The sequence below is a fragment of the Cucurbita moschata genome, unplaced genomic scaffold (genome assembly GCF_002738365.1).
Source record: "Cucurbita moschata cultivar Rifu unplaced genomic scaffold, Cmos_1.0 Cmo_Scf00019, whole genome shotgun sequence".
NCBI lineage: Eukaryota > Viridiplantae > Streptophyta > Magnoliopsida > Cucurbitales > Cucurbitaceae > Cucurbita > Cucurbita moschata.
In genome coordinates this window covers 1,696,926-1,709,472 of record NW_019268535.1, presented here as the reverse complement: position 1 = coordinate 1,709,472, position 12,547 = coordinate 1,696,926, and the positions used below count along the sequence as shown (strand labels likewise).

Genomic DNA, 12,547 nt, shown 5'->3' with positions numbered 1-12,547 from the left:
AGAAGTCACCTGTCACCAAGGAGGAACATGAACATGACTTTCTCATTAGTTTTATTATTCATTTATTTACATTCTAAACAAATCTACCATTCTCAAATTAAATTTAAATCAATTAGTTAAGTTAATACATCTTAATAAAGGGTTAAAAGTTTAGATTCAACCATTGAATCCAAAAAATTTAGTGTGAGATCTCATATGCGTTAGAGGGAAAGGAAGGAAACATTTTTTTACAAGGGTGTGAAAATTTCTTCATAATGTATGCGTTTTAAAATCATGAGGCTGACGATGATACGTAACGGGTTAAAACGGACAATATCTGCTAGCGGTGGGAATTGGGCTGTTACTAATGGTATCAGAGTCCGACACTAAGTGGTGTGCTAGCAAGGACGCTGGCCTCCAAGGGGCGGATCGTGAGATCTCATAAATTTAAATCAATTAGTTAAGTTAATACATCTTAATAAAGGGTTAAAAGTTTAGATTCGACCATTGAATCCAAAAAATTTAGTGTGAGATCTCATATGGGTTAGAGGGAAAGGAAGGGAACATTTTTTTATAAGGGTGTGAAAATTTCTTCATAATGTATGCGTTTTAAAATCATGAGGCTGACAATGATATGTAACGGGTTAAAACGGACAATATCTGCTAGCGGTGGGAATTGGGCTGTTACTAACGGTACCAGAGTCCGACACTGAGTGGTGTGCTAGCAAAGATGCTGGCCTCCGAGGGGCGGATTGTGAGATCTCATATTAGTTGGAGAGAGGAACAAAACATTTCTTATAAGGGTGTGAAAATCTTTCTCTAGTAGACACGTTTTAAAATCGTGAGGCTGACGATCATACGTAGAGGACCAAAGCGGACAATATTTGTTAGCTATGGGCTTGGGCTGTTACAAATAGTATCAGATTCAGATACTGAATGGTGTACCAGCGAGGACGCTGTCTCCTGGGAGTGGATTGTGAGATCCCATATCGGTTGGAGAGGAGAACGAAACATTTCTTATAAGAGCGTGGAAATCTCTCTCTAGTTGACACGTTTTTAAATCGTGAGGCTGACGACAACACATAGCAAGCCAAAACAGGTGTATGAGTGAGGAGAAATTATTTTAAAAAGTCCAAACACAATGTGTTGACAATTTTCACTAAAGATAAATTATACCTTTTAGGAGTTATTAGAAGCCGATATATTGTTGGATTTATATTTGAAAATTTTAGCTCGAGCTATAAAATATTTTTCTATTTAAAGTTATGATATTTAAAAAAAAATAGAAAAAACGAGAGGAAAAATAAATTGTCTTGACATAAACGAAAGAAATTAAGAGAAATGAGAAATTGTTGAGTCGTATGTTGAAACTGATGAGAAAGGAGAAATTGAAGAAGCCGAAGATAGTCTATAGAACGTAGATAAACGATTTTCATCCATACACGACAGTATAAACTTATGATACAATATCAATTAACTTAAAAATAATCAACACAACCTTTTCAAATGTTCCATAAAATATTAAACACCAAACTTAACGAAAACTAAGAAACCAAAGAATGGCCATGCATGCACAAGCCCTATCAAATGATATCAACCCTAATCCATAATCTTAACAAATGATACACATCTATACGTAGCCATGCAAAGGGCTGCAGCTCAACTACGCATAGTCACACATCCCATACGCGCAAGAGCTTCCTTTGCTGCACTCATTGCCACAACCTCCACAATGCATCCTATTGAACATCGGATTCACACACCTTCCATTGCAACATATCCTTGAATACTTGCATTTATTCCCACACATCCCGCAGTTGTTCCTATCGGTCTCTACATTCACACATTTCTTCTTGCAGCAATCCGGCCCCGGGCTACCCTTGGCTCGACACACTCTCGGGTACATGTTGCATGTCAATCGAGCCTTTTGTAGAGATTGGAAGTTAAAGAGAAGGCCACGAAGCGGAGAATTGTCGCTATCTGTCGAAGGAAGATGATCGAAACGTTCGTCGTTCTCTTTGTTGTTTGTTTCAACTTCGGATCCATGGGTTGTGGAATAAGAGATGAGTATCAAAACTATGAGAAGGAATAGCTTTGAGAGCTTCATTTTGTGAAAACACAAAGATATCAAAGGTTTGGGATGAGAAAATGGATGCATGAAGGGCGATATTTATAAGGTAGAATAATAGTGGAATGGTCTAAATCAGCAACTATAAGAAATGGAAGGTAAAACGAGTTAGGTTTTTGACTAAGTTAGAAATTCCAAATAGTTAGAGATATGTATAGACTTTGGGAGTTTGGAGAAAGGTTTGGTCATGATCCACATTGATATCCCAATTCTTCTTCTCTTCGTGCTAACACGATCTTGTATGTATTAAACAACATAATTATGAGGCGAAGGACGGTTAATAACTAATTAGTAGAGGTAGTTGTGTCGTATGTTGAATTGGGTCGGGTTGGGACAGTTTTTCGACCAAACCCAATTGTTCGATCAACCCAAACAACCCGTATTAATAAACCCAACTCAAATCCAACCATAAATTTTTTGGGTTGGGTTGGGTTGGTTCAAATTATCCGGGTCATTTATTAAATTTTTTATTTTTAATAAAAGTAAATATTAGTTCGTAAAAGATCTATTTATTTATTTTGAAACACGTGTTTAAGATCTATAACTCAATATCAATATATTTTAAAAAATTACTCTTCTGGTACATCAGTTCAATTCAATCTAATTTTGGAGAATTATGCACCAACCGAATTCATAAAGTTTTTATTTACTTGAACCCATTCGACTCTTTTTCGGGTCATTGAATTTTTTTAAATACCCTAGTTTGAGGTAGGGTTAAATGTTGCCATACTGGGATGTGTTATTTAAGGGTCAACGGAAAGGCAATTGGAAAAGCAAAGCATTTAGCTTTTTGATTGACCTTTTAGTTTTATAATGTTTGAAATTTGAGGCAAAGAAACAAGACAATAACTTTTAACGTTGGGTTAATTATGTCGATGGTTTTATGTGTTGTATGCCACGTTTCAACTCAATGCTCCTTTTTTCTTTTACTTTTTGCATCTACATGGCCTATTATATTGCCCTTTTTGCATCAGAGTTGGGAGGAAATCAAAATTAATATCATCCTTATCCTTATGACAATCTAAGCCCACTGTTAATAGATATGGTATGTTTTAACTCATTAGTAACATCGTCAATCTCAAAATTTTAAAATATGTTTACTAAGGAGAGGTTTTCACACTCTTATAAAAAATGTTTCGTTTTCCTCTTTAACTGATCATCTCACCCTTGTAAAAAATGTAATGTCAAGAATTGAGGTCTTGATTTGATAAACACTAAATGAATAAAGGGAACCTACCAATTGGATTTTTAATTGAAGTAAAATTGTTTTGTTTATCAATTTAGGTTTTTACCATTTTGAAAGTTTCGATTTCGTGTCCATAGTTTGCTAAGCTTCATCTTGAGTCATTATAGTTCTAAAAGTTCTATATTTTATCGCTATGGCTTGAGCTTAGCTAGCTTTATTTTGGTCTAATGGATAGGGTTCAATGTTTTCATTCATCCGTAAATTTTGTGGAGTTTTTTTTACTCGACCTAATTACTCATATATCCATTTTTTTTCTTGGTCCTAACTAGCTCGAACGGATAAATTTTTTATTTGTTTATGTTAAAAAAAACTGAAACAAACTTTAGCCCATATATAGATTGAGTTGGATTGATCGATTTTTTGAGTCATTTAGGTTTCTTAACACGGTTAATTACTTGGTTGTTTGTCCATATAAAACCATGTCATTTCTTGCAAACTTAGAAAAGAAGAGCTTAGAAGACATAGCAAATAATATAGGTAAGTACATGGAATGAAGGATATATTCAAGAGTTAGGCAATGGGTAGGGCTAAAATTGGTTCTAAAAGCACTTTCATTCTCCAATGGGCTAAGACTCTGTTCATTCAATTCAAATCCAAAACAAACTGCTTCTTCAAGGTTCAAGTTGTAATGCTTTCACCTACGTCTCTCATACACTTTCCACCTCTTTTTTCTTTTGTTTTTTCGATTCCAGGTACATGAATGAACCGAGACTATAGCTGAATGAGAACAATCCTGAAGATAGGATAGTTTAAGAATAACTTAAAAAATTGAAAGTCACTCTATATACTAACAAGGTGCACCTTTTTTTTCCGTTGGCTCAGTCATAGAAACTTCATAGTGAGACGTGTTTTACTTGGAGCAATTTTACGTTAGATGACCTCCTAAGATGCATGTGAGTGAGGACATACCATACTAAAAATACTTGTGTTGGTCTGTGGAGGAAATTTTTGTTCTTTATAGAGAAGAGTAAGTAATGTGACCATATCGTAAAAGAATACTGGAGCTATCAGATGCCAAATTTGGATTCTAAAACCTTATCTGAATCCTGGGTATGATTCGTTAAACAAGGTTAAAGGCAACTTGGTTCCTTCGATCGATTGCAGAACTAAAGGACAAATAAAATAGGATGAGTTATATTGAAAAGAGAGATGAGACTATAACGTAAGAACACAACACAGGAGTTTCTTAGATAAGGAAAATATTTGCAACCAAAGCACTTTCAAAGCTGTCCATTTAGTGTTAAAGCAGCTACTGCTTGAGGTACATCTTTCCCTTGGTAGAGCAACCAAACGAATCTATTCTAGCGTTAGAGGATTGTGTGGACTGTTTTGTTGTTATGAGATCCCACATCAGTTGGAGAGGGAAACGACACTTTTATTAAAAGAGTGTGGGAACCTCTCCTTAGCAGACACGTTTTAAAACCGTGAGGTTGACGGCAATACGTAACGGGTCAAAGTGGATAATATCTTGTAGTGGTAGGCTTGGGCTGTTAAAAATGGTATCAGAACCAGACACTGAGCAGTGTGCAACGAAGACGCTGGCCCTCAAGATGGTAGATTGTGAGATCTCACATAAGTTGGAAATGTGAACGAAACGTTCCTTATATGGATGTGAAAACCTCTCCCTAATACACACGTTTTGAAACTGTGAGACTGATGGTTATACGTAACAAGCTAAAGCGAACAATGTCTATTAGCGGTAGCATGCCTCTTCCTTGTTGCTCATATCTTTCTCTAGCGCTGTAGTGTCGTCCACGGCCTCTAGGTCCAATTCTTTGGCTAAGTTAAGGATATCTATCTCCCTCATTTTCTGCCACAATATGCGTCTCATAGTTTCTATCATAGTGAGAGTTGATCTTCTAAGGAAATCATCATTTGGTACGAAGTATTGGTGTTGATCTCAATCATGCTAAGAGCCTCCTCAATGATGACGCTCATGAGCCATGATACTAGCAGCTCCAAGCAATTATTGAATAAAAATCCTTAAAATGGATTGGATTCCAAAATATCTAAAATATGTATCTCCTGTCAATTTTACGATTTTAAAACGCGTCTATTAAAGAGAGTTTTTCACACCATTATAAGGATGTTACGTATCGCCATCAACCGTCAACCTTGGGTGTCAGCCTCATGGTTTTAAAACACATCTACTTGATAGAGGTTTCCACACATTTATAAGAAATGTTAAGTTCCCTTCTCCAACGGATGTGAGATCTCACAATCCACCCACCTTATGAATGTTATGTTCTCCTCTCCAACTGATATGAGATATCATAATCCACACCCTTATAAGGAATGTTTTGTTTCCCTCTTCAACTGATGTGGGATTTCACAATTCACCCCCTTAGAGGCCCAACTGTTGTACCGTAATGCCACAACAAAAAAGTTGATACCCAATTGTTGTAGCGGAAGCTGATACCCATGCTATGATACCAATTGTTGTACCCAAAGCTCTTATATCACCTGTTGTATCGTAAATGCCACAACTTTCAATGCTCTGATAGCACCTGTTATGCGTCGTAATGCCACAACCTTTAATACTTTGATACCACTTATTGTATCTAGATGTCACAACCAAAATGCTCTGATACCACTTGTTGTGTCGAAATGCCACAACCATTAAAATGGTCTGATATCCAATTGTTGTAGCAGAATGCCACAACAAAAAATGTTATGATACTTAATTGTTGTAGCGGAAGCGGAAGCAAGATTGATAACACTCACACGCCCACAAGCAGAAATTAAACAAAAAGACACAGATTTACGTGGTTCGGAGAGAAGAAATTCTCTTAGATCTACGGGTGGTAGCCAGTCACTGTAACCAAAGTGTTTACAAGTGTACCTTTCACAGTACAAAGTCTCTCAACAAAAGTTCCTCTCAATTGACTCTTCGCAAATACAAAATAACAATCACTTCACATGACCCCACATGACTCCACTTGACTCCACACCTCAAAACAATGCTAGACAAGTTTTTATATAGGTATAGTGTTGAAGGGTCACTTGTAGATACATGTGTTGAAGGGTCGCTTGTAAATACATGTATAGATACATGTATAAGGACATGTATGAATAAATACATATAGGTTCATTAGTTCATAATTAATGAGGTGCATGACTTGTGGATATTGAATTGTATTAGGGAATGTCTCAAATTACCTTTATATATATGTTAGCATGGGTCGAAGAAGTAGAAACAATTAAGCATCCCTTCATAGTTATACAAAGTTCTCTTCTCCCAAAGAATTCTACCAAATTTTTATACCGTGATCAACACATAACAATACTAATTCTCAACCAAATAAATAAGAATATTAATCAAAATAGTTATGAATTAAATGGTATAAGAATATTAATCAAAATGGTTATAAATTAAATGGGTAAATGAGATTTAATAACCAAAATAAATGAAAATTAGGACAATTTATCTGTATGACAATTTACAACACCAGCATCCTCGTTGACACATCGTCTAGTGTCTGGCTTTGATACCATTAACAACCCTAACTCATCAATAATACATATTGTCTATTTTTGCCCATTATATATGGGTGTCAGTCTCACGGCTTTAAAACGAATTTACCGGGAGAAGATTCCACACCCTAATAAAAAATGTTTCGTTCTTCTCTCCGACCGATGTGAGATCTCACATATTTTTAATCCACATTCGAATTTAGATAGAAGAAGAAGAAAGATGTCGGTGGAGTGTTCATAAGAAACTTAAACGTGCCTATTCATCACCTTTTCTGGGAAGGCTCAATCAAAATACGAACCATATCAACACGGAGATAATAATTCATACACGGTTGGATCATCCTTACTTTCTAGCCACAATAAATGCCTAATTAATCAGTGATAGTCAATGCTGGCGGGTAGCTACAAAGTCAGCATCGCCCACAAATATCGTCATTTTCTTTGGATAATCTCAAATTCATTACCAAATATCCTATTCCTAACTGTCCTTTCGAACTCTGTATTGATACTCATTTTGGAGATGTTGTCCCTTAATATATACGTAAACAGAGCAATCTTTCATGGTGAGATATTTGTCACTTTGGTTATGTTAAGGCTAATGAATCCAAACCCATTTGAAGCTGACAAGGAAAAGTTGTCACGGACAACTTGACATGTGGACGAACTCGCCTGCTCTTTTTGAATGTTTGAAGCATTTAATGCTTTCACATTCAACACTTCTTCTTGTTCTTCAATGGCTGCCTTTAAAAGTATCTAATCTTCTGCGCTTTTCAGCTCAAAAGATTTCAATCATCTTCTTCCTCTTCTGACAGATTCTTCTCCATGGTTGTCCCCTCTCTCTCTTTTTTTGTGCTGTGTCTTTATCTCTCTTTCTCTTACATGTTCTTGAATGTCTTGTAGGCTGCTCAAACACTTGATGGTATTGCTTATGAAGAGGTTAGCCCTTAAGTTTGTTGTTGTTTTTCGTGTTAAGATTATAGGATGTTTATTGTTTTACGGGTTCTGTGAGATCTCACGTTAGTTAGAAAGTGGAACGAAACATTATTTATAAAGGTGTAAAGATTTCTCCCAAGTAGAAACGTTTTAAACCGTGAGGCTGAGAATATTGGTTGGACAGAGAAATGAAACATCTTTTTATAAGGGTGTGGAAACCTGTTATTAGTAGACGCATTCTAAAGGCGGATGATGTTAATTGGAGAGGGGAATGAAACATTTCTTACAAGGGTGTGAAAATTTTTTTCTATCCAACGCGTTTTAAAACTGTGAGGCTGATGGCGCCGGTTAAAAAGGGGAACGAAACATTTCTTATAAGGGTGTGAAAATCTCTCTCTAACATACACGTTTTGAAATCGTGAGGTTGACGGCTATAAGTAACGGGCCAAAGCGGATAATCTGTGAGGCTAACGGGTCTGTTGGAAAAGGGAACGAAACATTCGTTATAACGGTGTAGAGAGCTCTCCCTACCAGACAAGTTATAACGGTGAGGGGAACAAAGCATTCCTTAATAAGATGTGGAAACATCTCCCTAATAGATGCATTTTAAAATCATGAAGCTAACAATTATACGTAACGGGCCAAAGCTGACAATCCGTGGAGTTGGTAGTGTCGGATGGAGAGGGAAACAAAACATTCCTTATAAGGGTGTGGAAACCTCTCTCTAACAGACGTATTTTAAAATCGTGAAACTGACTGTGATACCTAATGAGTCAAAGCGAACAATATCTACTAACGGTGAACTTGAAATACCTAATGGGTCAAAACAGACAATATCTGCTAGCTGTGTATTTGGGTTGGGTAGTTTTCGAGTTAAATTTTTGGCTTGGGTTTGCAGGAATATATATTGAACACACGAGGGTTGAAGCTTTTCACGTGCAAATGGATTCCAAAGAATCAGGAACCAAAGGGTTTGATCTTCATCTGTCATGGCTACGCAATGGAATGCAGCATCACCATGAACAGTAACAACTCATAAACTTATCTCCTTCCACAAAACACACAAAAACTGAGACTAAATTATAAACTTCAATTTGAATCATAGGCACCGCAGTTCGTCTGGCAAAGGCAGGTTTTGCAGTTCATGGGATCGATTACGAAGGCCATGGAAAGTCAGACGGCTTACAAGGCTACATTACAAGCTTTGATCATGTAGTGGATGATTGCTCCAATCACTTCACAGCCATTTCAGGTCTCTTCTTCATCCAAAATCTTCCATATTTATGATTTTAATCCAAAATTATCATATGGGTTTCATTAAAAACATGTTTTTGAATGCTCAGAAATGAAAGAGAACAAGAGGAAAATGAGATATCTATTAGGGGAGTCCATGGGAGGTGCAGTGGCTCTGTTATTGCACAGAAAGAAACCAGATTATTGGGATGGTGCTGTCTTGGTTGCACCTATGTGTAAGGTATGAACATTCCTTTTCTCATTCAAAATTAGCTGAATTTATGTTTAGAACTTTGAATGATTCTTAAATCTAAAGCTAAGAAATTCCCCTGTTTTTGAAAATTCCTCTGTTTTTGAAATTCCCCTGTTTTTGGCAGATCGCAGAGGATGTAAAGCCAAGCCCAATAGTTGTCAGTATATTGACAAAGCTTTGCAATTTGATACCCACATGGAAGATAATCCCAACCCAAGATATCATTGATGTTGCCTTCAAAGCTCCTGAGATCCGACACCAGGTACTATTTCTGTGATGTCCCACATCGGTTAGGGAGGAGAACAGAACACCCTTTATAAGGGCGTGGAAACCTCTCCCTAGTAAACACGTTTTAAAGCCTTGAGGGGAAACCCGAGAGCGGTGGGTCTAGGTCCGTTACATATTCATTAGAACTCAAGCATGTTAATCCATCAACAGATAAGAACCAATCCTTACTGTTACAAAGGACGGCCTCGCTTGAACACTGGCCATGAACTTCTCAAAATCAGCTTAGATCTCGAGCAACGACTCGAAGAGGTTCGCCATTTTTCATTGTTTTAATTGATCATTTAAGCTTTTGGGTTCAGTGGTGGTTTAACGATTGATATGTTATGAATAAGTAGGTTTCGATTCCGTTCATGATTCTCCATGGGGAGGCCGATCGAGTGACTGATATATCGGTGAGCGAGCAACTCCATGAGAAGGCGTCGAGCTGGGACAAGAGGTTGAAGAAATATCCAGAGATGTGGCATGGATTGCTGTATGGAGAGACAGTTGAAAACATTGATATTGTGTTTGCAGACATAATTGGTTGGTTGGATGAAAGATGTGCGTTGGGAAATTCAAGGATAGAACAACAGCTCAAGACTGAATGTGATGATCTTCAAACCAAATGATTTATAAACGTTTTATGTTGTGTATATGTGGTTTCATATCGAGGCAAACTTCTTGTTTCTATATATTACTTATAAAACTAAAATGACGAACATTTGCGTGCGATACAACAACGTCTCGTCTCGTCTCGTCTCATCTCATTGTCATATTGGCTCTCAACAATATGATTCATACATCTTAACGTCGTCTCCATGTCTCGGGGCACATCGACCATCTTGGCTTGTTCAGACACATATGTCGGAAACTGACCCATGTATTGTCATCTCATTAGAACATCCCGAACATCTATCCATCCTAGTTCAGACTCTCCAGTGTCTATGTTAAACCATTTATGACATAGGTTTGAGATAGGATTACATAATCCAACTTCCAACACATGAGCTGGAGCGCAATACCGGCACACCCTTATCTTTGGTATTGTCCTTGAAAGACCCATTTCAAAGAAAGTTGCCTAAACCACTCGTCTCAAAAACGCATTTAATCTAATTTTTATTAAAAAAATTTAGAACATCTATTAGATAGGGTTATCTAAGCTTCAACGTTTCAAGTAGTTGTTAAGGATGACGATATGCAACTCGAAAATGGCTGTTTTGTTATAATTCAATGAAAACGAAGGTCAAGTTGATGCAACTTTAATTAATATTTAATTTTATATTTAATATTTTTTCTTTTTCTCATCTATAATAATTTAGTAGGTTATCTTTTGTTTTCCAATTTAATATTTTTTTTTAATGGACTTACGTTGAAAAGTCAACACTTCTGTTACCTAAAATGACGTGACTTTGACTTAGACATTGCATGAATTATTAAATTTAAAAATATTCTATTGATTTTTTAAAAAATTTTAAACAACATTAAATTTAATTAAAATTTTAAATTTTGATTGACTTCTCTCCTCTCGATCTTATTCTTGAGTGAGCTGGAAAACAACTATATTATCCACTGAAAAAGTGAAATTGAACGTTGAGGTATATGGTTTTCAATATTAATTAAGACAAAAGTGAAATTGAACGTGTAACAGCTCACGCCTACCGCTAACAGATATTGTCCACTTTGGCTCGTTACACATCGTCGTCAGCCTCACGATTTTAAAACTCGTCTACTTCATTCCCTTCTCCACAACCAATGTGGGATCTCACAATCCACCCTTTTGGGGGCCCAACATCCTCGCTGACACATCGCACGATGTCTGACTCGTGTAACAGCTTAACCCCACCGCTAATAAATATTGTCCATTTTGGCTCATTACGCCTCACTACTAGCCTCACACTTTTAAAACGTGTCTGCTTCATTCTTCTCTCCAACCAACGTAGGATCTCACAATCCACCTCCTTAGGGGTCCAGCGTCCTCACTAGCACACTACTTGATATTTGACTCTCTATACCATTTGTAACAGTCCAAACCTACCTCTAGCATATAATATTCATTTTGGCCCATTACGTATCGTTATCAGTCTCATGATTTGAAAACAGGTATCCTAAGAAGAGGTTCACATGACGTTTTTCTAATAACTTTTTGACGGTATACCCATTAATAGTTTTGTTGAAAGGGGTTAGGTAATTCAACTAAATCACATTATGGAAGAAAAAAAAGCATTAAAAAAACAACCAACTCCATCTTATCCACTTCATTTACATCACAAACTTCATATATATAACCATTCTCTCTCATATCCTTTTCCCTAAACCCTAAATTAATGGCCAAACTTCCACTCTCTCTCTTCCTCTTTCTCACAGCTCTATCCTCTGCTGACTCAGCAACAATCCTCCACCTGTCGGCCCCACAACCTCCAACTCCTACACTGTCTTTCTTCATGCATGATATTATGGGTGGATCCCACCCATCAGCAAGAACGGTCACCGGAGCAACACCCAAGTCCAAGGCGGCGGAGCCCTCCTCCGGCCTCCCATTCTCCAAGCCCAAGAACAACATTTTCCCTATCCCCGGCGGTGTCCCGCTGATAACCACCGACAAGAAGCCGGAGTTTGTCGTGTTCGGGTCGCTCACGGCCATTGACGACGAGGTGACTGACGGCGAAGAGCTGGGATCGGCCATTGTTGGTAGAGCTCAAGGCTTCTACTTTGTTAGCAGCTTGGATGGTTCTAGCCATACCGTTGCATTCACTGTGATCGTACGTAGACATAACGACGGCGACAACAACGACGATGAGGACACAATAAGCTTCTTTGGGGTCCACCGGAGAGGGTCGCCGGAGTCGCCGATTGCGGTGGTTGGTGGGACCGGAAAGTATGAGAAGGCTGGTGGGTTTGCGGTGATTGAGAACCTCCGCCGTCGGGAGAGTCAACATTTGACCGACGGAGTAGATACAATTGTCCACGTCAGCGTTTATCTCTCTAATTAACTAAGTCCACAACATTAGATCGAAAGTCAACTAATCTTAAACAA

At 37.6% G+C, this 12,547-nt stretch overlaps 2 protein-coding genes across 2 annotated transcripts; both read left to right on the top strand.

The window, feature by feature from the left end:
• Window positions 1-7,557: 7,557 nt before the first annotated feature.
• On the top strand, window positions 7,558-10,203 carry LOC111457223 (caffeoylshikimate esterase-like). The gene is made up of 8 exons (XM_023099414.1): window positions 7,558-7,652; window positions 7,728-7,763; window positions 8,659-8,785; window positions 8,866-9,012; window positions 9,104-9,234; window positions 9,371-9,508; window positions 9,685-9,783; window positions 9,870-10,203. Exons 1-8 carry the CDS (start codon window positions 7,650-7,652, stop codon window positions 10,140-10,142), a joined length of 954 nt encoding a protein of 317 aa, XP_022955182.1. The 5' UTR covers window positions 7,558-7,649; the 3' UTR covers window positions 10,143-10,203.
• Window positions 10,204-11,837: 1,634 nt separating this feature from the next.
• LOC111456695 (dirigent protein 24-like) lies at window positions 11,838-12,547 on the top strand. Its single transcript, XM_023098666.1, has one exon. It carries the CDS (start codon window positions 11,838-11,840, stop codon window positions 12,501-12,503), a length of 666 nt encoding a protein of 221 aa, XP_022954434.1. The 3' UTR covers window positions 12,504-12,547.

Coding starts and splice junctions, on each gene's coding strand:
- LOC111457223 (XM_023099414.1), top strand. Junction 9,235..9,370: donor TGGTTGCACCTATGTGTAAG/GTATGAACATTC, acceptor TGTTTTTGGCAG/ATCGCAGAGGATGTAAAGCC. Junction 9,784..9,869: donor TCGAGCAACGACTCGAAGAG/GTTCGCCATTTT, acceptor ATGAATAAGTAG/GTTTCGATTCCGTTCATGAT.
- LOC111456695 (XM_023098666.1), top strand. CDS start 11,838: ATGGCCAAACTTCCACTCTCTCTCTTCCTCTTTCTCACAGCTCTATCC.